Genomic DNA, 24129 nt, shown 5'->3' with positions numbered 1-24129 from the left:
TACTGTATAATTTTGCTGCGTCTGTTTAAACAGACATGTGATTTGATTTTACATAAAAGTTAAGAGTAAAATTGTGTCTGTTCTCTTATTGTGTATGTGATGTACTTGTCTGTTTGTGCGGAGGTGGGCTTACTCCTCCATGGTCTCTGAATAGACTCAGGTCATGCTGGCTTGGAGGAGGCCTGCTGACTAATGATTTATCCCAGCGTCCTCCTCCAGTAAACAAAACCGTATTAAAAGCTCTGCCCACACTCTAATAGTCAGCAGCTTAAGGGCCCTCATCAGTGTGTGAACACAGAAAACAATAAGCACAGAGCTTGTTAAAATACTGACAAAGTAGGAGAATTGAAGTCTTTCTATCCTTTTGTTCAGATATTCCTCTGGGAGCAGAATTTGGAGCAGTTTCATATGGACTTGTTCCGGTACCGCTGTTACCTGTCCAGCCTGCAGGGCGGCGAGCTTCCAAATCCAAAACGCCTACTCGCCGTTGCTTCCCGCCCCACCAAACTATCCATGGGTCGTCTTGGCATTTTTTCAGTATCATCCTTCCATGCCCTGGTATGAAATACACACATACATACAAACCTCCCTAAAACTCGCAGTATCATCGCATTATTCCCTTATTCTCTCAGTTTCACACACTTACTCCTTTCATTTACACTCTCAAGCATGTTTAGTTAATATCCACTTCATTTTAATCCCCTCCACAAAAAGCGGATGAGTTCTGAGCTTTCTGCCAGCCTGTTCTTGGCCTGAGTCCTAAGAGAAACTGCATAACAAAACATGCTGTCACCATCGTGATTTTGTCATTCCTGTGGTTCAGCAGAGAATGTACAGAATGGCGTAATATGCGCCCGGAGGACCACAACTGTCACCTCAGAAGAGTCACAGTGAGGCGTGGATATACAACTCCCATTTTGATTGCATAACTAATTACATAACAACATTGACAGAAAATCAGTGATGTTTTAAGTATTGAAAACGGAAGCATTTTTCGACAACGGCACTCAAGCGGTAGATCAATAACTGTCTTTGCAAAACTTGCTTTTGGCTATTTTGCTATTTAGTTTGTGTTTTTAAAAGCATCGTCACTAACTACTACTCTAAGGCCTGGTTTCACAGACAAGGTTTAGCCTAAGCCAGGATTAGGCCATAGTTTAACTAGGACATTAAAGTCATTTTTATAAACTTCCTGTAGAAAAAAGCATTACTGTTGTGTATCTTAAGACAAAACAAAGGCACTGACATGTTTTAAGATCAGTCAGTGCAAGTTTCTTTCCTTTCAGGTTTACATTTTAGTCTAGGACTAGGCTTAAACATTGTCTGTAAAACCAGGGGAAAACGTGTTAGTCTTAAATGTCTCAATTCTTCTGTCTTCTAAAATATGAAACAAACCAGAGTTTTGTCTTTTACTGCAGATGTCCGCTAAAGTTTTCATGTCTACGGAAACTCCTTCATGTGGTCTGATTACTAAGGAAATCCTTTGTGGATTCTGTGGCACTAACATTTATTTTCCCAGAAATGTGAATGTGGTTTCATGTTGGGCTGTGTGAACAGAACATCTTCACACCATGGCAGTTGATGTGTGCTTCTTCTGAAATGACTCATGGTGTCAGAAGTTTTCCCATCACTGATCTTTATTTGTAACCTAAAGGCAAAGGAATGCTTTTTTTCCTTCTCTTTCCTCATCTTTTCTCAGTGTCATTGAGGCCATTTGTAATCAATAAAGGCTAAAACCTCCTGTAGGCAGAATAAAGGCCTGTTCACATCAAAAACAATAACTATAATTATATTAGCGTTCCCACCAGTGCGAGCTGCAGTTATGAAAAAACACTGATGAAAAAAAACATTCTGAGAGTGATTCCAAATATGTTGTTCTTCTATGTTGTTATCATTATAGTTGTGGATATATTCTCGTAAAAACATTGCGTTAAATTTCATCCAAAATAAAAGTTTTTGTTTACATAGCATATGTGTGTAATGTATTATTATGTATATATAAATACACACCCATGCTTGTATATATTTAAGAAACACACTGCATGTGTTATGTTTATATATTAAATATATTTCTTATATGAATGTAAATTCATACATGTAACATTTTCAAAATATATAGGCTACTGTATGTGCGTGTATACTTATGTAGGAATAATAAATATACACAGTTCATACATATATGTTATGTAAATAAATCTAAAATCTACGCTTTAGTATGTTACTTAGATGTTTAATATTTATGTTTATTGTACAATCATGGGATTGGTGAAATATTTAAAGCGACCATTCATTCAAAAATGTGAATTATTTTTATTTGTTATCCAAAACCAGACAAATCTAAAAGGAGATGTTTTGAACAAAGCTCATGCTGCACTTTTCCCATTTTCATTTTTGGGTGAACTCCTTCTTTTAATACCTCTTTCATAGTGACAAATGCTAAACTGTTCAAAATGATCCTCACATGTGCGTGAAACTCTGTTAGATGTTTATTGACTTTCTGTATGTGGGTTTGTGTTGGACAGGTGGCAGCGAGGACGGATGGAGGAATTCGGAGACGTACCCAGGCCCTGTCTCGTTCCTCTAGTAAAAGAAAGAGCCGGTTCTCCTCTCTGTGGGGTCTGGACACTACCTCAAAAAAGAAAACCAAAGGCAGACCCAGCATCAACCAGGTTAGCATCTGCCAGGCATCTGCTAAACATTACATACACATGTTTGATAAAACGAATCACTGTTTATTTTTCATGCAATTAGCAGTAGTTATTTTTTATGTGCTGTAAGTGCATTAAATGCCTTCATTTATGCTATGGTTGTCTTAACCTCAGGTGTTCGTAGACGGTGAAGAGTCGGTTAAGAGGAATCTCGAGCACATGTTTGAGGACACTGGAAAGGAGATGTTGGTAAGGAGGACACTTCCCAGCATGGCTTGCATAATTAAAACATTCAAAGAGAATGCTTTCAGAGGCAGATCGCGTAAGAACTGAGATGTTAGGGCTGTATGGAGCTCCCAAAGAGAGCTAGAGAGAGTTAAGACACCCAAGCTGCGCTGTAGGGCCTCGGGGAGAAGCGGCGGGAGGCCCGGGCTCCACTCCCACCCGGCACGTCCATTATCAGCCAGGAGAGGAGGCAGATGGCGGGTGTTTTGGGAGGGGAGCGTACGCGCGTGTGAGTGACAGAATGTTGGAGTGTTTAATGTATTGTCTGCATGTGTTTGCCAGTGTGTGAGTGTGTTTAAGTCCCTCTGACCCATTTCCCGCTCTCCTTCGCCATGTGTGGGCTGTCTCTCCATGATGGGGGACCACCATCGCAGCTACTCTGCGGGCAGATTGTTGAGGGGAAGGGGAGGGCGCTTAGGCTGTCACCCGATAGTGTGGGATAAGCTATCTGAGCCAGGCAGCATGCCGTCACTGACAGCAGGCCAGACCCGCTGACGGACCCAAGAGCCCTCGAAAGACCCACAATGAACATCCCAGCCTGTACACGTCAGCTCATCGATCACCCGCCAGACGTTCAACAGTGCCGATGTCAGACAGAGGCGCTGAGTATTGTGTGAGGCTTGCACATTGCAGTGCTTGGATGCCAAGTTAATTAGTCTCAGATTAGATATCATCACACTGTCTGGAGCATCGATCCAGACAGCTCTGCTTAAGTGCGATAAGGCTGATTTGCGCAATATATAACCGGAAAACCGAGACCTTTGTAAATCAGCATTGAGTGGTTTGTGTGATATCTTCTTGTGGTATTCACTTTTCTAGCACATTTTAAGAAACATGAAATTGACCCTATTTGCTTTCTTGATGCAAATTCCTGGCTTGATTGTGCATGCTTGATTAGCAGAGAGTCTGATTTGATTTTCTTGGGTTTTTTTTGTTAATGATCAATCAAGACATTTATTATGGATGAAATCAAGTTCCTTTCTGTATTTTTAAGACAACATATCAGCAAAAATACCATTTCAGATGGTTGAATTGAAGTTCAGGCCTGTTAAGATATAAATAAATAATCTATAATACTATTTTAGGTGAATGAATTCAACTTTCACCCTATATTTATATTTATTTAGGGGCTGCATAATACATCAGCAGTGATTTTGGTGTCCATCCAATAGATAAAAAAGTAGTCATAAAATAGTAAATAATAATAATATACAATAATATGCTTTATGTGTATCCTGAAGAACGCTGTGAAGCCTTCATCTTCATAGAAAGAATGAATAAATAATAAATATTCAAATAAATAAATAAATAATTTCAGGTAGTTTATTTTTTTAGGTATGTGCAATATAAATATATCAGCAGTCATATAGAATATTATTAATCATTAATTAAATATTAATTATTATTAATAATTATCTATAGTAATATAATGCATGGTATATATAAAAATACATACTGATATCTAATATTGTTTTTTATATTTATTTAAAAGAAAGTAATTGCATGTCAGTACATCACAAATTTTATTAGCTCAGAAATACATCACATTATTTACAACTGATAATAAGCACCTCCCTTATTAGGTTGTTTCTTTATTTCTTTTTCCAGAAGGCCCAAGAGGTTTTGGTGAAAAGTCTCGCCCAACATAAGACGGACAGTGAGGTTTGGGTACCCGACTGTCTCACCCCGTCCTGGGTCTCTTTACCTGATGATAGGCCTGTGTTGGCTACCATACAGCCAGGGGAGACAGCCATGGAGGCCCTGGAGGCACTGTGCAGGGTAAATTCCAAATTTGTTTTGTTTCTGTTTTTTTAACCCTGATATAATGGTCATCTGAAACCTATTGAGCGGTGGTTGTTTGTCGCCTTGCATGTGTCATCTTTTGTTCGATTAGCAACAGATACGTTGGCCGTGCCATGTGTTTCTTTAGCAAACAAGATCCTAGTTTCACTGTGCCATCATCTTGCAGCGCACTGGCAACAATGGCCAGGAAATTTAACACCTAAAATACACTTCAATATCATAAAAGCAGATCATGATTTGTCCATGGCTAGCATCTCATGTAACTCATTTCCTGAAAACACGAAACTCGCCCCCCTCCCAGAGTTGTTGAGAAAGTGCTAGAACTTACTATTTCCCAAGGCTAACCGCTGAAGTGTCAGTGGATTATTTCTTCTTGCGGTTATCTTCCTGTTATCATTCTGCTGTAGTAGCTTTCAGCCTCTTTCCTTGTCCGTTCCCAGCTGCTATCACTGTAGGGTGTTCTAGAATGCTCTTATCCACAGTTCTCGTAAATTAGTCCTCAAGCATTTGTGTAAAGAACACACACACACGCGCGCACACACACGCACACACACACACGTCCAGTTCACACTTGAATGCCAGTGGAGCAATCACACTGCACTCTGTCCGGTGTTCAAAATTATGAGTCCTCTACATGCGTCTTTTTAGATAGTCAGTAATAGCGTAGCATGAAACATAAAGAATTATAAATAACTTGACCTGCAATAAATTGTCCCGCGAAGTGGCTGCACTAAATCGCAGAAATGGATTTCTGTCAAGTCCTGAAATAAAATATGATCCAATTCACACTGGCAAACATAAAGTTGACGTCCTTTGTCGTGGACACATTTTCTTAGCATTTTAAAACGGTCGTAAGTAATGTCAACAGATTAAATGCTGAGGTTTATTGCTGAATGTAAATAGTTTCTCGATATTTATTGAGACATCCTTTATTTGTTAATCTTCTTTATATACAGCTCTCTGGAATATTTTATTCTGGTTGGTCAACTGCAGCATTCTGTAGTCAAACGCATTTATATAATAAGTACTAAACTGTAGAGTATATGACAATTTCTTACATAAATGCTTCATGCCTTGTATCAACTCACGGTCTATTTCTTCTCACAGAACATAATTTGACTTCAAATCAATGTTTTATGATGTTTTTTTTATTACTTATTTAGTAAGTAACCCTCTTGTAATAATGTACAGTCAACCATTCAAAAATAAATACAGTCTATATATTTGTTTAGTGCTAAATGTAATATTAATATAATATAATTTATATTTATAATATAATATATTTATATTTTTTCTTTGTAATATATAGTAGCAGATTTTAGCAGAGAAAACATCTATAAACACAATGCATCATTTTGTTAATATTATATTTTATTAACAAAGTTATTTTTTTTAGGCTTTTAGTTTCAGTTAACTATAGTAATCCTGAGCAATTATATCCATTTTCCTCTTTTTTTTTTTCTTTTTTCTTTTAAACAGGTTTACAGACTGGAACTTTCCAAGCACTATATACGGCTGAAGTTCCTCGTTGACAATCAAGTGCAATTGTACGTCCCCAAGCCTGAGGAGGACCTCTGTGACCTGGTAAGTCCAACAAAAAAGGCCTGTCAGCGGCCACACGTGTCCTGGACAGCTAAGAGCGCTTAGCGGTCACAGACGCAGCGTGGGGTGAATTTATTAGACTGTGACGGCTCTGCAATGCGCCACAGATAGTATAAAAGTTTTGAGTTCTGACTGCGATGTAGGTTAAAGCGAGTCTAAACTCTCAGACCGTGTTGAGGAAAGGCTGCTGCATATGTTATGAATTATGTAGAAGATGCATGTACTGCATAATGCACTCTGAATAGTTCTTCTATCCCCTTAGCTGTGTATGTGTGTGCGTATATGTTTGTGTGTGTGTTTGTGTGTGTGTGTGTGTGTGTGTGTGTGTGTGTGTGTATTTGTGGAGTCTGGGGAAAACCACCTCTGCAACGACTATGCAACCTCAAAAGCTAATTTACTTTGCTGGGTTTTTTCATGGTCGTTCTTCTAAGATGACAGAGAGTCTTTGTGTTTTCCATGTCTCCTCTCATCTTTTCTCTTTCTCTCTGTAGAGACTTGACTTTCTTTAACTTTTACTCTCTCTGAAATGATCAAAGCCCCAGTTTTGTCTCAGGCTCTCTTGAGAATGAGCTGGTTTTTATTTAGCGTATATATCAACGCCATAAATTTCAGCCGACTAAGACATTTTCCATGATGTATGTTAGCTCTTCCTGAAGTCATACTGTAAACGAACTGTACATCCGTAGAGTGCAATCAATATGAGCCTCCCTTTCCCTTCCTTTGTTCAGCTCTACAAAGAAATCGAAATTTGTGCCAAGACAACCAAAGTCATCCAGTTTGACAGAGATGAGTCCTGTGCCATAGGCTACGGTAACGATGCTGTTCATCTGATTTATTCCTCTTCTTTGTTGCTTTTTTAGTTATTCATGTCTCTTTCTCTCTTCTCCAGGTTTCTCGGTGGTGGTGGTAGAGGAGGATGGAGGCCAGCAGCTTCATATCACTGAAGTGAAAGCTGGAGGTCTGGCATTTGCCAAAGGTGTGTGATAAAACTCAGCAGATAGCAGTTCTTCATTACAGTTCAGTTATATACAGAGCTGGGGAAGATACTTTGAAACTGTAAATTCAAGTTAAGGTATATATTATATATTTTAAGGCTCAGTAGTGCACAACAAAACTAAATCTCCACAACACTATGGAAACAAGTCACAACACAATAAAATTACAATAACACAATATAAGGTAATATATGGTAAACAAGCTGAAACACAATGAATCATTAGCACATTAGCACAACACAACATAAAAAGTCGCAACATCAGCAAAACACAATGGGAAAAAAATCTGTTGTATGAATTGTTGTCAACTTTTCAGACTTTCTTGTAATTTTTGTAGTTTACAGAGACAGCTATGGTGAAGTTTCCCAAAACACTGGCCTCGTGTAAATGAACTGCCAAAAAACATATAAAAAACATATTTTCTGTTTTTAGTTGAAAACAACATTGTGTAAGTGCATCCCAAAAAACTTCCTAGATTACTGTACTGCCTCTATTTGGCAGCTCTTCCGGGTCCAAATCAAAACCTTATGCCTGACCTGTAGTAGTCTACAAAACCGCTAAAAAATTAGCAGGGGAATACGCAGGAGTCTGAACTGCGAAGACTGACCCAAATCTCCACCGGACTGGAGGAAAATCATTTAAAAAGCCCTCACATGAGCGCAGGATTACCAAGAGGAGCAAATTAAAATCATTACGCGCTGCCAGTGATATCTGTGCCAAGCGAGTGCATTCATTAAGAGCAGCCTTCAGAACGGTTTCAGATACTCTCTGTTCCAGTTATTGAGTGTCAGAGTATTTTAATTAGCAGCACTCACTGAGATAAGCATCACTATTCTTATTATTTGTCATACACTGTAAAAACTGGTTTTATGGTGAAGTAAATACTACATAAAAACAAGTGTAATTTCTACATGAAATAACTTAGTTCGACAAGAATTAAAACATAAAAGCAAATTCTATATTAGCGCTCAATTTAAGCTCGTATAAATGAAACTTATAAGTATAATTTACTTTTGTTTGTTATGTTTACAATGATTCTTTAAGTAAATATCAACGTTATGATCCCGTTTTTTCCATCATGCACTGGGGCATGAATAATTAAAAACATTGTGTTTACATTGTTTTATTGTTGCTTTTGCTGTTAGGTTTAGTAGCTTGATGTTTTGTGACATCTGGAGCTTATTTTCGACTCAAAATGATAAAGTCAAACACTGTCCACTGACTGTTACCGTCATTATCTATGGTGTACTAAGTATTGAGGTCTCTGTGTTCAGTTGAATAATAATTCATTGTGTGGACATGTAATCTTAAAAGAATAATGAGCCGTCTACTCTCCCGCTTACATGTTTGCAAGTGAACCACATGCTTTAATAGCACGCTTTCCCCAGTGCTATATTTATAAACTGTGACTGAGTGAAATGTACTTAAGTATACTCATTGTTTTTTAATTTTGGTGAATGTATTTTTTGTACATTTTCTGAGCGAAAATTGTTTCCAAGCTTTTTTTTCAGGGTCAGGGATTTGTGCTAAACCCCAAAGTATTAAAGTTGAATGTGACTGTGTTCCCAGTATACAATCGGCATGGACTTTCCCTGGTTTTAGCTGGATTAAAATGGTTTTCCAGTCCGACCAAACTGACCAAGCTGGTTTAAGACGTTTTTAGCAGGGTTTTGTTTCAACATCTTTAGTAATTCTACCCAGAAGGCCTTGCGAAAGTGGAAGTGTACAAGAAAAGGATGAACAGTAAGGCAGATGGATACTCAAGCGGACAGTTTATAAGCTTTTTTTTTTTTTTTTTTGGTCGGAGAAGAATATGCCCCAACAAAGCATTGGCTCATTAAGACTGTGTGCTGTCCAAACTGAATGAAGCGAGTGTGTGTGAAATACACACGGACAATATTTGCTGGAGGTAATACTCAAATTCAGGACAGTTTGGACGCTCGTCACCGGGGGCGCTTGTTGATGACATCACCCCAACATTCATCATCGCTCCATTGCCAGGGGCAGAGCCGAGCCGTCCAATAAAAAAGCTTTATTACAGCTGACATTTCGCTTCATGTAAAACTGGGTCACACTTCAGGCAGCGTGTGCGTGCAGGCATGTGTGTAAACCCATACAGCATTCATAAAAGCTCAGCAACGGAGAGAAAAATTCAGTTCCTGCAGGAACATGGGCATCAATAATCAATTAAACTGGCAGTCCCACCTAATGAGCGTTAACTGAGCTATCGGAGGCTAATTGAGCAGCTGATGTGTTGGTAATTGATAATTAACAGAGAGAGAGAGAGTCAGGTGGTTGGGGGAGGAGCAAATGAGCTGCTTTCTTTGTTCTCATCCTGTATGTACAACATGTACAACAAGTCTACTTTAAAACATATGAATAGCAAGGAAATAATCATTTCATAATGTGGTTGTGTAAATAATTAACTTCATGCTTGAATAATTAACCTGTGACAGCATAAAGTGTTGTACTTAGGCAAGAAAACAAGGTTTTTAAATGTTTAAAGAGAAACGAATGAACTTTCTGCCCGTGTGTTTGAGTGATGCGCTTACGTTTTGGGTTTACAAACTTGATTTGAGCTTTTGTTTGTCGCTGTGTCCAGGTCTGCGAGCAGGTGATGAGATTCTGAAGCTGAACAGTAAGCCGGCGAGTGTGTTGGAGTTGGCTGATATGCAGGCTGCGTTTTCTTTGCCCTCTCTCACCCTGACTGTCAGCACGCTGCCCGCTACCGATCCGCACCAGCTGTGCCAGATGCCTCCCCGCCGATCGGATGGGGCACAGGACCTCTGCACTGACATCTTCTCCCAAAGTCAGGGTAAACTTTATCACTGCTGTCTTTTTTTTCCTCGTATATTTGCTCGCTGTATTGTCGTCGTCGTCATCGGTTTTATTTGGAACTGCTAGTAGAAGAGAGATTGTTCCAGCTTTTAATTCTTTTTTTTTTTTTTTTTTTTGATCCCTCAGATTTTCTCAGACCGATATCGTCCAATCATAACAAATCATACATGTAATAACAAAGCAAAAATTTCAACAGCCATCAGTCCAGCCTTCAGTGCAGTGTTGTACAAACTGATTTTCTGTTATATCTTTTTAATGGGATTAAATGTTTTATTAAATGTCGCTTTTTATTTAATAAATAGTTTTTACTTCTAGCCAATGATAAATAATAACCTTTAGAAATCATTCTAATATGCTGGTTTAGTGATCAGTATCTTTTATCGTTATCAGTCTGAAACGATTTTGCTGATATGAATTTCTTTACTGTCAGTTTCAATTTTAATGCATTAATAAAAAAAAAAAAAAAAAAAAAGCTATCAGTGCTTAGCCTGCAGCTCATCCTGTCCCTGTCTGTCTCCATTGCTCCCTCTAGAGGACATCCTGGATGAAGGTCTTGGCCTGGTGTTGCACAGCCCTGATGACACCGGCGACGACAGGGTAAACCTAATGGCTGAGAGCCCTGCTGACAGCCTGGAGGATGAAACGGACTCGGCACACAAGGTTAGAGACCACCTGCTATGAAGATTCATCAAAAACCCTCTGCTTGAACTGCCTGTCTGGCTGAATTGTAGCAGAATGAGATTCTGGTTTTGATTGACAGAGCTTGACATCCTAGTTTATTTGTAGCTGGGCCTTTTCAGTGATGTTTTGTGGCTTTTCTCGTTTGGTGTGGGTAAAAATACTAAATATAGACTCTTTTTCTGATATAAAGTGTGTCGTGGGGTCAGAGGTAGACTGAAATCAGATGGCTGGTTGAAAGCTTGTCATGTGATCTAAGTGACCTTTGATTTCAAGGCTGCGTTCAGAGACGGCAGCAGATGGGAAGACAGGTTGTCTTGCCTTGCGGTTCTTCACACATACACATACTCGTACTATCACACAGAGTAGAAGTAATGACATAGTCTGCTTAATGAAGGTCAAGATCAGCAATGACTGTAACCACGTACACAAAGGATGAAACCTGTCAACACACACTCATACATGTATTCAAGGATACAAAGGTTTGAGACCACTAGTGAATGCGCTCCTAACCACATTATTTTAAAACGTGTGAGCTATTTTCGGTGTTTGCTCGAAATGATTTATTGGTGCTATTGATAAATTACTAAGGCACAGTACAGTAAAGGGTAAAACAATTTGAGCTACATTAGTGTTTATAATTACATATGATTTATGATCCCAAATACCAGTTTATCAATATCAAGCAGTCTAACTAGCAGCTTTTGTACAGTTTTGTGCTTCCAAACAGCTGCGGCCACTTTTTGCATTAAAAATACGGCTTTTTTTAGGTAATCAGAACAAACTGAGTGAAAAGAACTGAACAAATATTTAATGTCAACAGCACTTCAAAAGTTTCAAAAATGACCCAAAGAACATCTTGTACTTCAGTAGACAAGTAGCTCACAGTTTGTACAAAGTGATCTGGAAATAATTCACAATCTTTAATATTATAAAAAAAATTTCCAGGTTTAAATGTGGTCTCAATCTTTTGAAGTCACACTAAAAACTCAAACTATGCAACTTCCACTCCTCACTTTTTCTCCTCAGTGTAAATGTTATAAAGTCACTCTCAGGATTGATTTCTCTTTCATGGCTTCTTTTCCCTACTGTCGCCTGTATTAGAATCGTTTACTGACCTGATGGCCTCCCCTTTTGTTTGTCTTTTGTATGTTTTTTTTTTTTTTTTTTTTTTTTTTCTCCTTCTCCTCTTTCTCTCTCTCTGTGCGTCCTTGTCTGTCACACCGACAATGCCAGCCGGCCACAGTCTCTCTGCCCTGTTCTCCAGCACACCATCTGTTGCAGAAACACATTTAGCCCTAATAATTCACCCACAAAACACCACATTCTGTCAGAGCTTGCGTGTTTGTCCTGTCCCGTCCCGTCCATGTGTCGTGTTGCTGAATCAGTTGGTAGGAGGTTAATATCATGCTGGTAATTGACACTGACATGTGAAGTCACAATGCTCTTTTTGGACACTGTCAGACCATTAAGACGGCGCGAAACACGCTTTCTCTCCGTATTTGAGTTCTTTTAAAGCTTCTCTTGTGCTATACTGTCTATTGTTCTGTCAGAAATGTGCGTTTTGTATGTGGTTTTGACACAATGACAGGCAGAGAGGAGCTGATTCAGCTGGGCATAATTTATGAGATTAATTTTCTCTCATTCTCTCTTCCCGTATTAATCACATGGCTGGTTATCGTTATTATCTCACGTCACTTATGTTTTCTTTTCTTGCTTTGAGACGAGGGAGAATGAGAGAGGGGGACATCTTCTTTAATTAGCTCTGCATTCTAATTGCTTGATTATGCACATCGATTTGAATCGCTTAACGCTGATAAATTATGGAGAAACCCGCCGGAGGAAACAGACAACCTAGAAGACAAAGGACAGGAGGACTTCATTATTTTTCCAAGCTTGATAATGACTGCTTGTATCTCACAGAGGGTGGTGCAACATCCTGCTAAACCCAAAAACTTCTTCCCCTGCCGGTCTCTAGACTTATTTACAATTCGAGTTCAACCATCCGAGCAGTTCTTCCCTCGAGTTCTCACTCTAGAGAGAAATACAAATGCATGTTCATGGATTTAGGCTATTAACTGTTAAAATATTGACTTTTCACATCAGCCTGGCTTAGCTGCGTGCGTGTGTGCGTGTGTGTGTGGAGAGGGAGGTTTGTACTACAGAATTCTTTTAATCGTGATTGGTTTGAGGATGCACATGATGTGGAGCTTTATGCTTGTTACAACATGCATCCCATGAAATCTCCTGAGAAATTTATGGATTTGCATGTTTTTCCAGTCGTAATTGCTCCGAGGCATCGCAAAGCCAATAAGCTTGTCTAAGGTGAGTTTTGAGAGAAAGAGAGAGAAACTGGATAAGCGAAGTTGTTTTTTTACTTTGTTGTGCAAACCAATGCTGTTCTACCATTTTAAGCAGGTCTGTACTTTCTTATTCGAGCCTGTGAGCCTAGTAGCATGCATGTAAAAGTTAATTCCGAGTTTCAAGGTTTAAATGTAAATGTAAAGATGTTCCTTTTGAATTCCAACCGTGGATGGATTTCTGCTTTAAGAAACTGAGCTCTGTTTAATATGTGCAGTTGTGAAGTCAGTTTAAGCGCCTGATAAGGGCATTTCATTGCTTTCCAGGAAAGGCAACATTCTTCCTGTCTTCTGTGAGTCTATGCATTGATAAGATGAGTTAACAAGCCATTAAAGGCTCTTGTCAAGTGTGTTTCTGACAATGTTTTTTGTGTTTTTGCTTAAAGAGAGAGATAGCTACTATAATAGAGCAAGCAGGTCTTATTTATTTTAGTCACCCTGAAGACATTTTTACAAAACCACCTTGCATATATTTTTATTTAAAAAAAAAAAAAACGCGGCATTGAGTGAGCAGTGGTGACCTAAAATTAATATAATTATATAATTTTTTTATATATATATATATATATATATATATATATATATATATATATATATATATATATATATATATATATATATATATATATATATATATATATATATATATATATATATATATATATATATATATTAGCAGAAATGAAATGAAAACAAAAACAACGAAAGTGTATAGAGATAAGTGGAATGATTGCTAAATTACTAAGAGAAAAGGAGTAATTTAGGACATGTTGCGAGCCAGGCTCAAACCTGTATCACCTGTATGAGTATCTCAGCATATTAGAAACCTGTGCGTTAATGGCTGCTTTAGCTCTGACAAGACCATTTTTGTCCAAGTTTATTATTTTCCATGCTTTCGTCATAACAAAGACAAACATTGTGCCACACCTGTTGTCTTTTGTTCTCTGCATATTGACGTTTTCACCTGAGCTGTGCTTTTCCCAGCTGTGGGATAATGTGATGCTTGTGGCTGTCCCAGTGTCCCCCTCCCCTTCTGTCCTCCTCATCCTGCTGCCGACAAGATTATTATTATTTTCTCTCTCTCTCCCTCGTTCTCTCCCTCTCTCTGAGTGTTTACTGTACCACCACAGCTGTCAGAGCCCCATTCCATCTATCCGGTTAGAAACCAGCTCAGACAAGCAGAAACATAGGAAGAAATTCTAGGAAAGGAGGGAGGAGGCTGTATGGACAGGGAAGTTTTCGTGGAATGTAGAGTTCATAGTGAAGAAGACTCACTCGGCGTATCTGTTTCTGGAGTAGCTCGGTTCTCGCTCTCACGGTCTGGTGGTGACACGTTTTGTGCGTAAAGAGAAGCTGGAGCTGGAGGCGCTTCCTGTGGTTTTACTGCGGGTTGCATTGGTGTGAAATCTGTGACCTTTTGAGGGGCAGAATGTCTGTGCTGTGGAGGCACAGGAGCTCCAAACGCTCCTCAGAGTCCATCTATGACATGCTGCAATTGGTGAGCTTGAGTGTGTTTTCCTTTCGTGTCTGTGATATACTTAATCAGCATTATATAAGTTCATGAGCCCTGTTTTATAACACTGTGTCTGTCAGATTTAGTGGATTAGTATGTTGTGTAGACGTATAGTATTGTGCAAAATGCCTTACAACCACAGTTACCCCTTAAAACCATATTTTGTCCCTCTGTTGGAAATTCTGTAAACTGACACAAATTAACATGTTTTAATAGCTTGTAGCACATACATTGCATGGTCCTTTACTGACCTTCTCTGCACAAACTTAAACAAAATCTTGTCTTTTGAATCATGTTATGACTAATTAAGCTACTTTCGCTTGCTTTTTATCCATAAAGTAACACTGTTTACATGGAGCAGATTCCATTCCACCCACTGGAATTAAGCCAGTAGTGTGTAAACAGAAATTCAACCACCTAGAAAAGCAGCCCCCAAAAATACCAAAATTACATTTTTCTTAACAAAATAAGATCCAGATTTCTGCTGTTACACATGATGGAACAATTGTCCAAGAGAATTCTATTGTAAGACGACTAAACGTACAAAGTGTCATTGCTTCATAATGTTACGGTTTTACCACTGATGACAGATGGACTACTCTGGCCATGTCAAAGTCCAGAACGGTATGAAAGACATTGTTTATAACTTGGCAGTCAAAGGGAGAGTTACAATACTCCTGATTTTCATCCAAATTATCTTAAATACGATGCTTTTATGGGTTTGGAACAAGATGGGGGTGGTGATAAACCTTTAATATCTTTCTGGGCCTTGAATGTGGCAGTTGCATTGCTGTCTTATGCAGGGTCAATGATTCATGCTAAAGGGAATTTCACATAAGTAGGAAAAGTTCCCTGGGCATGATTTCGAGTTGATCAAATGAGTTCACCATGGTAACCAACATAAAGCTATTTGGTTTCAAAGCGACTTCTGTGCTACCCATTAAATCTTAAAATTTTGCTAGTGGGGCATTACATCGGTAGAACATTCTGAAATTCCTCCACCTAGAAAAGTAGTCCCTCCTCCAGAGTGATTTTTACACCATTGTCTACTTGTTCAGAGAACTGTTGTCTCTATGTTCAAGTTCTTTTAATAGTGAATCCACACCAGTTTCGAGTTGGTCACACACATTCACCACACAAACAGAAAGCTGCTTGGAACACTTTGCACAGTTTCCACTTTCCACACTTCCAATGCAAGCGTATTACTATATATGTGTTGGTGGATATTGTGTTGTCTTTTTTTTTTTTTTTTTTGTTTGTTTTTTAAAAAGAAGGAAAGTCCACAATATTTGTCTAAAGCATAGAACAGATATTGTGGTAAAAAGCTCATTGTATTTAACCTGTAAAAACGATGAAGCTCATTACTTATCTCCCTACATTGCACCACCTCTCTCCAGGCTGTCCAGGCTGGTTAAGGCATGCTGGGGTGTGCAGGCTTTTTGTCAGTCCGTCACTATGCGTTTATCAGAGAGGAATTCATGCTGCTGGAAGCCCCATCTGTCCTCTGTTCCTCCTGTCTGTGTGAATCTGTTCCACGTCTTCCTGAACACTATCCTGAGTCGGTGTTCTTGTAGTAGTGCGGTGACATACGATATGTGACAGTGATGTTAAAGATCTATGGATTGAAATCTGTTGACTGGTTTGCATCGTTTAGGTGCGTAATTGCTTGCTTTCAGGTATTTGCATTGTGTGTTGTGATTTTGTCAGTGAGGTCAAAAAAATGCATTGCATTCAGTAATTAGCACGAAGGGATGTAGTTTTTGTTTATAGAAATATGAGGGTGTTTTGAAATGGTTCGAAGCCGAAGTAATCTTGACTAAGTGCAGGGTGTACTCTTTGAAAACTTGTTGACAAGTTCCTAGATGGAAAATACGCCCAGTGCCAGATTTCCCAAGGAGACAAGCTGTTCGGTGCTAAATTACTACGTCCTTTCAAAGATCTGACATAGACCATCTTAAAGTTATTTATCGCACAGACACTTGCAATTACACTTCAGCCAAGGCATGATGTGCCTTGTCTTTGGAGTTCAGCCAGAAAATCACTGAAAGTGTGTGTTTGGAACTGGAAATGCATCTTTCTGAATCTCGAATGCTCTGAATACCTGTGTGGGTGTGTGTCTGTTACTGGTGAACATTTCAGAGGCATGTGGGTCTTTTTTTTTTTTTTTTTTTTTTTTTAATGTTAAGATTTTAAAAGACATCCATTGGTCATGATGTTGAAATTGACATGTTTCCCTCCACAGAGTACAGAGCAGGTGACTGCTTTCTGCCGTAACCTTCACGATATGAATTCCACCGAGGGTCCCGTTTCCTGTTCCTCGTCTTCCTCCACATCTTCCTCTTCTTCCTGTGTGCCCAGCCCCATTTTACCCCCGCCAGTTCTCTTCACCCCACGCCAGCTCTCAGACGCTGATAAACTGCGTAAGGTCATCAGTGAGCTGGTGGACACTGAGAGGACCTATGTTAAGGTCAGTATGCTTTCAAAGTGACGTTTGAATTTTGTATTTATTTATTTTTTTTAAACTAACATGTTAGATTTGCTGGATGAAAATCACTCCTGGTTTACAACTTCTAATATAAAAGCTGTGCTGAAGCCAAACATGAACAAGTCTTCGACACACTCTTTGTGCAGGACCTGCACATTTTGATAGAGCGCTACTTGAACCCCCTGCAGAAGGAGAGCTTCCTGTCACAGGATGAGGTGAGACTTTTATTTATCTATCTATCTATCTATCTATCTAATAAAATAACTTCTGAAAATATTATTAATAACATAAGGTTTCCGAATTTCTTATTCTCTCTACACTCGTAGCTGGATGTGCTTTTTGGAAACTTGGCAGAGATGGTAGATTTCCAAGTGGAGTTTCTGAAAACTCTGGAAGATGGAACCAGATTAGTGTCAGATTTAGACAAGCTGGAGAGGGTGGATCAATTCAAGGTGCAGTTATATTCATTCTTATTACATGTTTTTATAGTGAATGCTAAATATGATTGGCACCATAGGAAGGTCACTATTTTATCCTAATTGTATGTTTTAGTTAAATTCAGTGTTTTATAACTTGTCTTCCAGAAAGTTCTGTTTTCTCTTGGTGGATCCTTCCTGTACTATGCAGACCGTTTTAAGATCTACAGTGCTTTTTGTGCCAGCCACACAAAGGTCCCGAAGGTCCTTACCAAAGGTAATGCCACTGCATTTTTTTATAGACTGGTTTACTAGCATTAGCACAATTAGCAGTGTTTTAAAAAATGCAGGGGAGCCATTGGTTTCTGGAGTACCATTTCTTATTTTAGTTGCCATGCTAAATGCCTATGCTTTGCATTGGCTAGTTTCATTTGTTGTTTTTCTGAAGCCTTATGACTGCCAAACGCCAGTTTCCATAGTTTGTTCAAAGCTAGAAGAGTGTTTTTACACTCACAAGCAAATTATGTACCCAAAGCATTTTACTGAGGAATGATGACTCTTTTTAGAGGTCTATACTGTTTTAAAAAAAAAAAATAATAAAAAAATAAAAGCTTACTGATGCAACTGATTTGAAATTCCTGTCTCATCCCATAACTTCTCCTCCATGCTTTTGGTGAAGCTAAAACAGACCCAGAGTTCAAGGCATTCCTGGCTGAGAGGAACCCCAGGCAACAGCACTCTTCCACGCTGGAGTCCTACCTGATCAAACCCATTCAGAGGGTCTTAAAGTACCCACTACTTTTGAGAGAGCTTTACTCCCTTACTGACCCTGACAGCGAGGAACATTACCATCTGGATGGTAAATATGGAGATGTAGATCCTGAGCATAATCTTACACCATGGGTGGATCTGTTTGTAGTGTAATATGATGCAGCTCCTCTCCTGAGCTAGAAAAGCTTTGCTTTTGCAAAATGCTTCAAGTAGACAAAAAAAACCTTCACCAGCTATAAATGTAAAGCTTCTAACTCTTAATTTGTAGTTGTTTATTAAGTCTCTTATCTTTTTGTAGTTGCAATGAAAGCAATGAACAAAGTGGCCAGTCACATAAATGAAATGCAGAAGATTCACGAGGAATATGGAGCGGTGTTTGACCAACTCATCAACGAGCAGAGTTCGGACAAAAAAGAGGTACAGTTCTTCCCTCTCAGGTCTTTCTAACTCTAAAATTTGCATTTGTTGCTACTTTGTGAAAAAAAAAATATTGTAATGCCACATCAAATGTGTGCACTGATGCAATCTAACATCTAAAAAAAGCAAATATTATATTTTACAACATTGTTTACTCTTATCCCAGGTTGCTGATCTGTCAATGGGAGACCTCTTGTTGCATGACACAGTGGTCTGGATCAACCCACCTTCTTCTCTCATGAAGGGGAAGAGGGACCCAGAGCTGGCTTCCTTCAGTGAGTGTTTGTAAAATGCTCCTTCCTGAAATAGAATCCTGTTTTCTTATTCATTACTGAGTTCCCTAGAGTAATGGTTCCTTGCATCAGTAAAGGCCAGCTATATCTTTGGGCACAATGGCATTAGAGGAGCCACCTTGTCCTTGGCTCTTAAGACATTAAAGTTGCATTTATACGCAAGGCTTTTTTTAACCCCTTGGCTAAGACATTTTCGAAGAAGAAACTCTTCAGATTCTTTAAAAATGGGTCAGTTTGCCATTGAAGTATTTCACCAGGTCACGTTTTTACTCCAACTCTTCTAAAAGAGCCCCAAGCATCTCTATTGTGAATGTTTGTCATATGCTTTTGTGTGTCTTAATGTTTTATTTCATTTTTTTTTATCCTCAGTTTTCAGAACAGCAGTTGTTTTTGTGTATAAGGACTGCTCTAAGCACAAGAAAAAAATTGTAAGTGGTTTTTCCCCTTTCTTCATTATTCATTAATCGAGATCTGACATAGGCTTTAAGTGCTCACAGACTAGCGCTTTTAAGGAGGTGTAGTTTTTGGGTTAATACGTTGTCCGGTGTGAAGTGAAGATGCATTTCTCTTGTATTTTGATTCATTTCTGTAGTCTCTTTGGCTTATAGTACATGGTCTGCAAAACTCTGTGACCATTGACTCTGAGACCTTTCACTTGTTGGTGATATTACTATGTGATATAGGGAACATCACTTCCCTAACTTCCTGTTTTCAGGAAAAAAAACACTTTTTTTTTAATTATTTTGTCCTAGGGTGGATCTCACAGAGGTTCAATCCTTGATGAGAGAGACCCTTTTCGTTTTAGACACATGATCTCTACAGACTCCCTCCAAGTTGGCAATGTACCTAGTAAGTATTGATCTACTGGTTTACTTTTTTTTTCTTCTTCCCCACTTCATTCTCACTAGTGTGGTATATTAACTTCATGTTTTCAATTTAACTTTGTTAATGTGATTAACACATTTTACATCCCATGTGACCTGATGACACTTGATGAGCATATTAAAGTTTGCTTTGGCTCGAGTGGCTGAAGCCAGAATGTTAATATTCCCCATTGATGGTTAGGGGTTAAAAGTCATCCTACAGGAACTTGGGGTCTGCACTTTGGTTCATTGTCCCAGGATCTGTCTTCCATGAGGTTCATTAACCCTGGGCTAAACTGGGAGGTTTTGTACTTTACAGGGTTTCCCACAGTCCTTTTAACCAGCATACTGTTAACCTGGCGTTGCTTCAATTTCAGATTCAGAAGGGTCTGCAATGTGTGAGATTGTTCACATGAGGTCAGAATCTGAAGGGAGACCCGAGAGGACCTTCCACATCTGCTGCAGGTGAGAAAATCATTGTTAATTTATGGCTACCGTGTTTTAACTTTATTCATTTGTTCATTTGTAAGAGGTGGTTTGTTTGTGAAATAGTGTCTTATCCTTAATAATATTGGCTGGCAATATTAACATGCTAATCTATTGTTTAAGTACCGTTAAAATTTTTATAACGGCAACTTGAGTTTTTGAGAAGCATGCTAGAAGCAAGTATACATTTGTTAACGTGTTAGCATTATGCTAAATGATTTAATGTTGAAACAAGCTAACTATACTTAAAATCATGTGTTGAAACACTTTAGCAATATGCTAGCTGCATACTAAAATAATTTCAGCAACAGTCATGCTATTGCTAGCCCTTACTTTTTTTAAAATGTATATTTAGGTCAAACCAACTTGTTTTTCCTGAAGACTCCTCTAGTGGATATAATGACTGTAAAACTGCCCACTGTAAAACAGCATATATATATATTTATTTTCAGCTCTCCAGAGAGTAAAAAAGACTTCTTGAAGACCGTTCATTCTATCCTGAGGAACAAACAACGTCGTCAGTTAATGAAGACAGAGACTTTGCCTCCGAATCAGCAATATATTCCCTTTGGAGGGAAGCGGCTTTGTGCGCTAAAGGGTTCACGACCCACAATAAACAGAGCGGGTATGTTGGGGACATCTTATGTAAATTGAACATTTGATTTTCTTTTTTCTGCAACACTATCCATCTATCTTCTCCTCTCCCTTATTCCTGCTAACTCTCCCACTGTGTAGCTTTCCATCTTGCTCTCGTTAACAAGATTAGCGCCGCAGTTTTGTTTTAGGCTTTAGGGTGAGCTGATTATTACATAACAAATTTAAATCCTAGTGTCCAGCAGATGATATTGCTGCTTACTTTCTTTACTAAAGCAGACGACTCTCTGGTTTCTTTTCTAAGAGAACAGTTAGCATTCATGCTTTCTTCTCTTCCAGTTTCAGCTCCATCCCGAACCCTTGGCCATCGGAAGCTGATCCGTAGTCGTTTCACCATAGACACGAGTGTGGTTTTCGATGACGGCTCATCCCAGGAGCTCTCGCCCATCTCCCCGACAGAGCCCCAGCTGTCTTCGCTCCAGAAACCCCAGCAGCCTATCCGAGACACAGACCGCTGGGTGGAGGATCAGTTCGACCTGCAGAATTACGAAAACCAGGATGACGTGAAGGAGACGGACATCCTCAGTGACGACGATGAGTACTGTCAATCCGTCCGGGGCCCTTCCTCTGAGCCGAGTCTGGAGGAGTCTTTAGAAGCCCTTTCGGTAGAAGGAGACGAAGACCAAGGTCTCAGCGGACTTTCGGACGACAAACCTCCGAAATCCCACGCCCCCCTGAAGCTGACCCTCTTGAGAAAGCAGTGCGCCGTGGAGGGCGTCACATCCGAGAGGGACTGCGAGGTTATTTGGGTTCGCAGGGACGATTTTAAAAACGGCTGCAACAGCGACATCTTCTGAGTGGAGAGGGAATTTGCGAGCTGTGACGTTTTGTTTTATAGACTTGTGCGTGGAAAGGCAGAAACTTACTGAGTCCAAGCCTTCACAGACACGATGCACTGACAATCCTACTGAAAGCCAGAACTGAAGAACTTTAAACCATAGATTTTTTTTTTTTTTTGATGTTTCAAACCACTCCACCCAAATATCAATGCAGACTTCCTGCTATTTTAAAGGAATAGTTCACCCAAAAATGAATTGTCGTCATTTGCTCACCCTCAAATAGGTCAAAGTCTGTATGAATATCTTTTTGTTCTGCTGAACAATTTTTGTAACCAGGCTGTTTTAAGACACTATTGACCATAGTATTTTTTTTTTTCCTACTATGGTAGTCAATGGTGACCTAAAACATCCTGTATTCCTTTTGTGTTCGGCTGAACAAGGAAATTCATACAGGTATGGAACTACCTGAGGGTAAGTAAATTTGACCATTTTGATTTGAGTGAACGATTTAAGTCCAGACATCACAAGATGCCAACTGTACAGCCAATGTATTTATAAAGGCTTCATACTGACAGACAGGCAGCTACATGTTCTTTCAGTTTATCTTTTTTGTTTGAAATGCAAGATCATGATCGATCTGTTCAGTTGTGGTTCATGTCCTCATTTTTATTCAGGGATTTGTGACTTGATGCTTCGTATAATAACCTCACTAGTTTTCCGTAATGGCTACACGCAGGCGATTTTTGTTGAGTGCAGCAACGTTCCCTGAAAATGTCATAAGTTCAGCTAGCCGTTTAATGCCATTCCTGTTACAAACCCAACAGTTCCTTGCTTGCTTTTTTTTTCTCCTTTTGTTCATAGGTCACCAGCAACCCAGTATTACAATCACTGTACAGCAAACACACACAAATGATGTTCTACTTGAATATGGTAGAAAAATTGCAATAATTGTTTATTTATTAGCAAATTAATCTACCCATAATCCTCGCTTAGTGGGCTTTTGGTGTTCTTGTGAATTCAACAGCCAGACTCTTAGGTGCATAAATGACTTATTTTAATTCAAAGGACCCCTACAAAGTGCTAAAATGTAGCAGATTCGTCCTGTTTATACTGAATTTGTCTCGGTGAGAATGATTTTTGAAATGTTTTATGGTATGTTGTATAATGATAAAGAGGAAAACGCACATGTTACACCCTGCACGTGTATTTTAAAATAAGAGATGCCCTTCCACGTGAAAAACAATCACTGCACCTTCAGCCATGGATCCTTTTTAGTGGAAATGACGAAAGTGTCAAAGCTCCTTGGTTTTACCCTCTGCCTTTCAGACTGTGTATGTTCATACTGTGGAAATAATTAACCGAAAATAAATTTTCCTAATTTATATTTGCAGTTTTATCCAAATAACTTTGTACGTGGTCTGTTCTTCGTCAACGCGGCATCTATTTGCTGTGTTTTAAATAAAGTTTGGTGTGGTTTTTAAACGGTGGCTTGTCTTATTAAAAATTAATTCTGCAGAATACGACTCCGTTAACGCTGTGAAAACTTGATGGGGTTATGTCTGGATGCTTCCACCTGGTTGGTTCCTATAACTAAAACCCACGCCTAATCTTCAATGAATAGTTCACCCAAAAATTTAAAATGTGGTCATTTGCTCACCCTCAAGTAGTTCCAAACTTGTATGAATTTCTTTGTTCTGTCAAATACACAAACCATTTAAAAATGGTTTAACCAGGGTGTTTGGGGTTAACACTGATATTGATACCAGTGTAACGTTTATGAAAATGTCCTTGTCGTATCAGGTACAAACACAAGGTGGCACTGAAGCAACGACAAACTGGCGCTTTTTGCTTCATAAAAATGCGTCAGTAATGACTTCAACGAACACAAAACAATGTCGACAATATCTTTTCTGTTTTCCACCACAATAGTGTACAAATGAGTCATATTTAATGGACGCTGAGGCAGCGCCAGCATTTCCTCCCCTCTGCTGTTGTTTTTGTCCTTGTTTGTGACAAGTGTGTTCAAGCAAAGTGGTTGCCATTTGTAGTTCCTGCTCTTGATACATTGTTATATAAAGAACAGTTTGAATCATGAGATGTTCTTTTTGTTGCATAAAAAAAAATTCTTAGGCTACTTTCTTAAATGTATACATTTCAGGGATCCGATGTATACAGATGTTAATTGTGATGCTATTGCTATGTAATGCTATTTAATGCTATTTTATGCTATATAACTCATTTTG

At 38.9% G+C, this 24129-nt stretch overlaps 1 protein-coding gene across 9 annotated transcripts in view; it reads left to right on the top strand.

The window, feature by feature from the left end:
* tiam1a (TIAM Rac1 associated GEF 1a) overlaps nucleotides 1-23368 on the top strand; it is a 56256-nt gene extending 32888 nt beyond the window's left edge. For 2 of the 9 annotated variants that reach the window (XM_043250664.1, XM_043250662.1), the window contains exons 7-27: nucleotides 373-558; nucleotides 2523-2669; nucleotides 2823-2897; nucleotides 4542-4712; nucleotides 6216-6320; nucleotides 7067-7148; nucleotides 7228-7314; nucleotides 9936-10148; nucleotides 10704-10831; nucleotides 16965-17189; nucleotides 17354-17422; nucleotides 17534-17659; nucleotides 17792-17900; nucleotides 18303-18482; nucleotides 18693-18811; nucleotides 18978-19086; nucleotides 19474-19532; nucleotides 19857-19953; nucleotides 20345-20432; nucleotides 20906-21078; nucleotides 21387-23368. In XM_043250664.1, coding sequence (XP_043106599.1) covers nucleotides 373-558; nucleotides 2523-2669; nucleotides 2823-2897; nucleotides 4542-4712; nucleotides 6216-6320; nucleotides 7067-7148; nucleotides 7228-7314; nucleotides 9936-10148; nucleotides 10704-10831; nucleotides 16965-17189; nucleotides 17354-17422; nucleotides 17534-17659; nucleotides 17792-17900; nucleotides 18303-18482; nucleotides 18693-18811; nucleotides 18978-19086; nucleotides 19474-19532; nucleotides 19857-19953; nucleotides 20345-20432; nucleotides 20906-21078; nucleotides 21387-21904 — 3066 coding nt within the window. In that variant the 3' untranslated portion in view covers nucleotides 21905-23368. Of the gene's footprint in view, nucleotides 1-372; nucleotides 559-2522; nucleotides 2670-2822; nucleotides 2898-4541; nucleotides 4713-6215; nucleotides 6321-7066; nucleotides 7149-7227; nucleotides 7315-9641; nucleotides 9671-9731; nucleotides 9822-9935; nucleotides 10149-10703; nucleotides 10832-13053; nucleotides 13175-14354; nucleotides 14708-16964; nucleotides 17190-17353; nucleotides 17423-17533; nucleotides 17660-17791; nucleotides 17901-18302; nucleotides 18483-18692; nucleotides 18812-18977; nucleotides 19087-19473; nucleotides 19533-19856; nucleotides 19954-20344; nucleotides 20433-20905; nucleotides 21079-21386 lie in introns of those variants that run through there. The other 7 variants (XM_043250663.1, XM_043250665.1, XM_043250666.1 and 4 more) reach the window with 7 other exon arrangements.
* The last annotated feature ends 761 nt before the right edge of the window (nucleotides 23369-24129 follow it).

This window comes from Puntigrus tetrazona, chromosome 10 (assembly GCF_018831695.1).
Source record: "Puntigrus tetrazona isolate hp1 chromosome 10, ASM1883169v1, whole genome shotgun sequence".
Classification (NCBI taxonomy): Eukaryota; Metazoa; Chordata; class Actinopteri; order Cypriniformes; family Cyprinidae; genus Puntigrus; species Puntigrus tetrazona.
The sequence above is the reverse complement of the archived record's forward strand: the minus strand, read 5'-3'. Positions and strand labels throughout refer to the sequence as shown.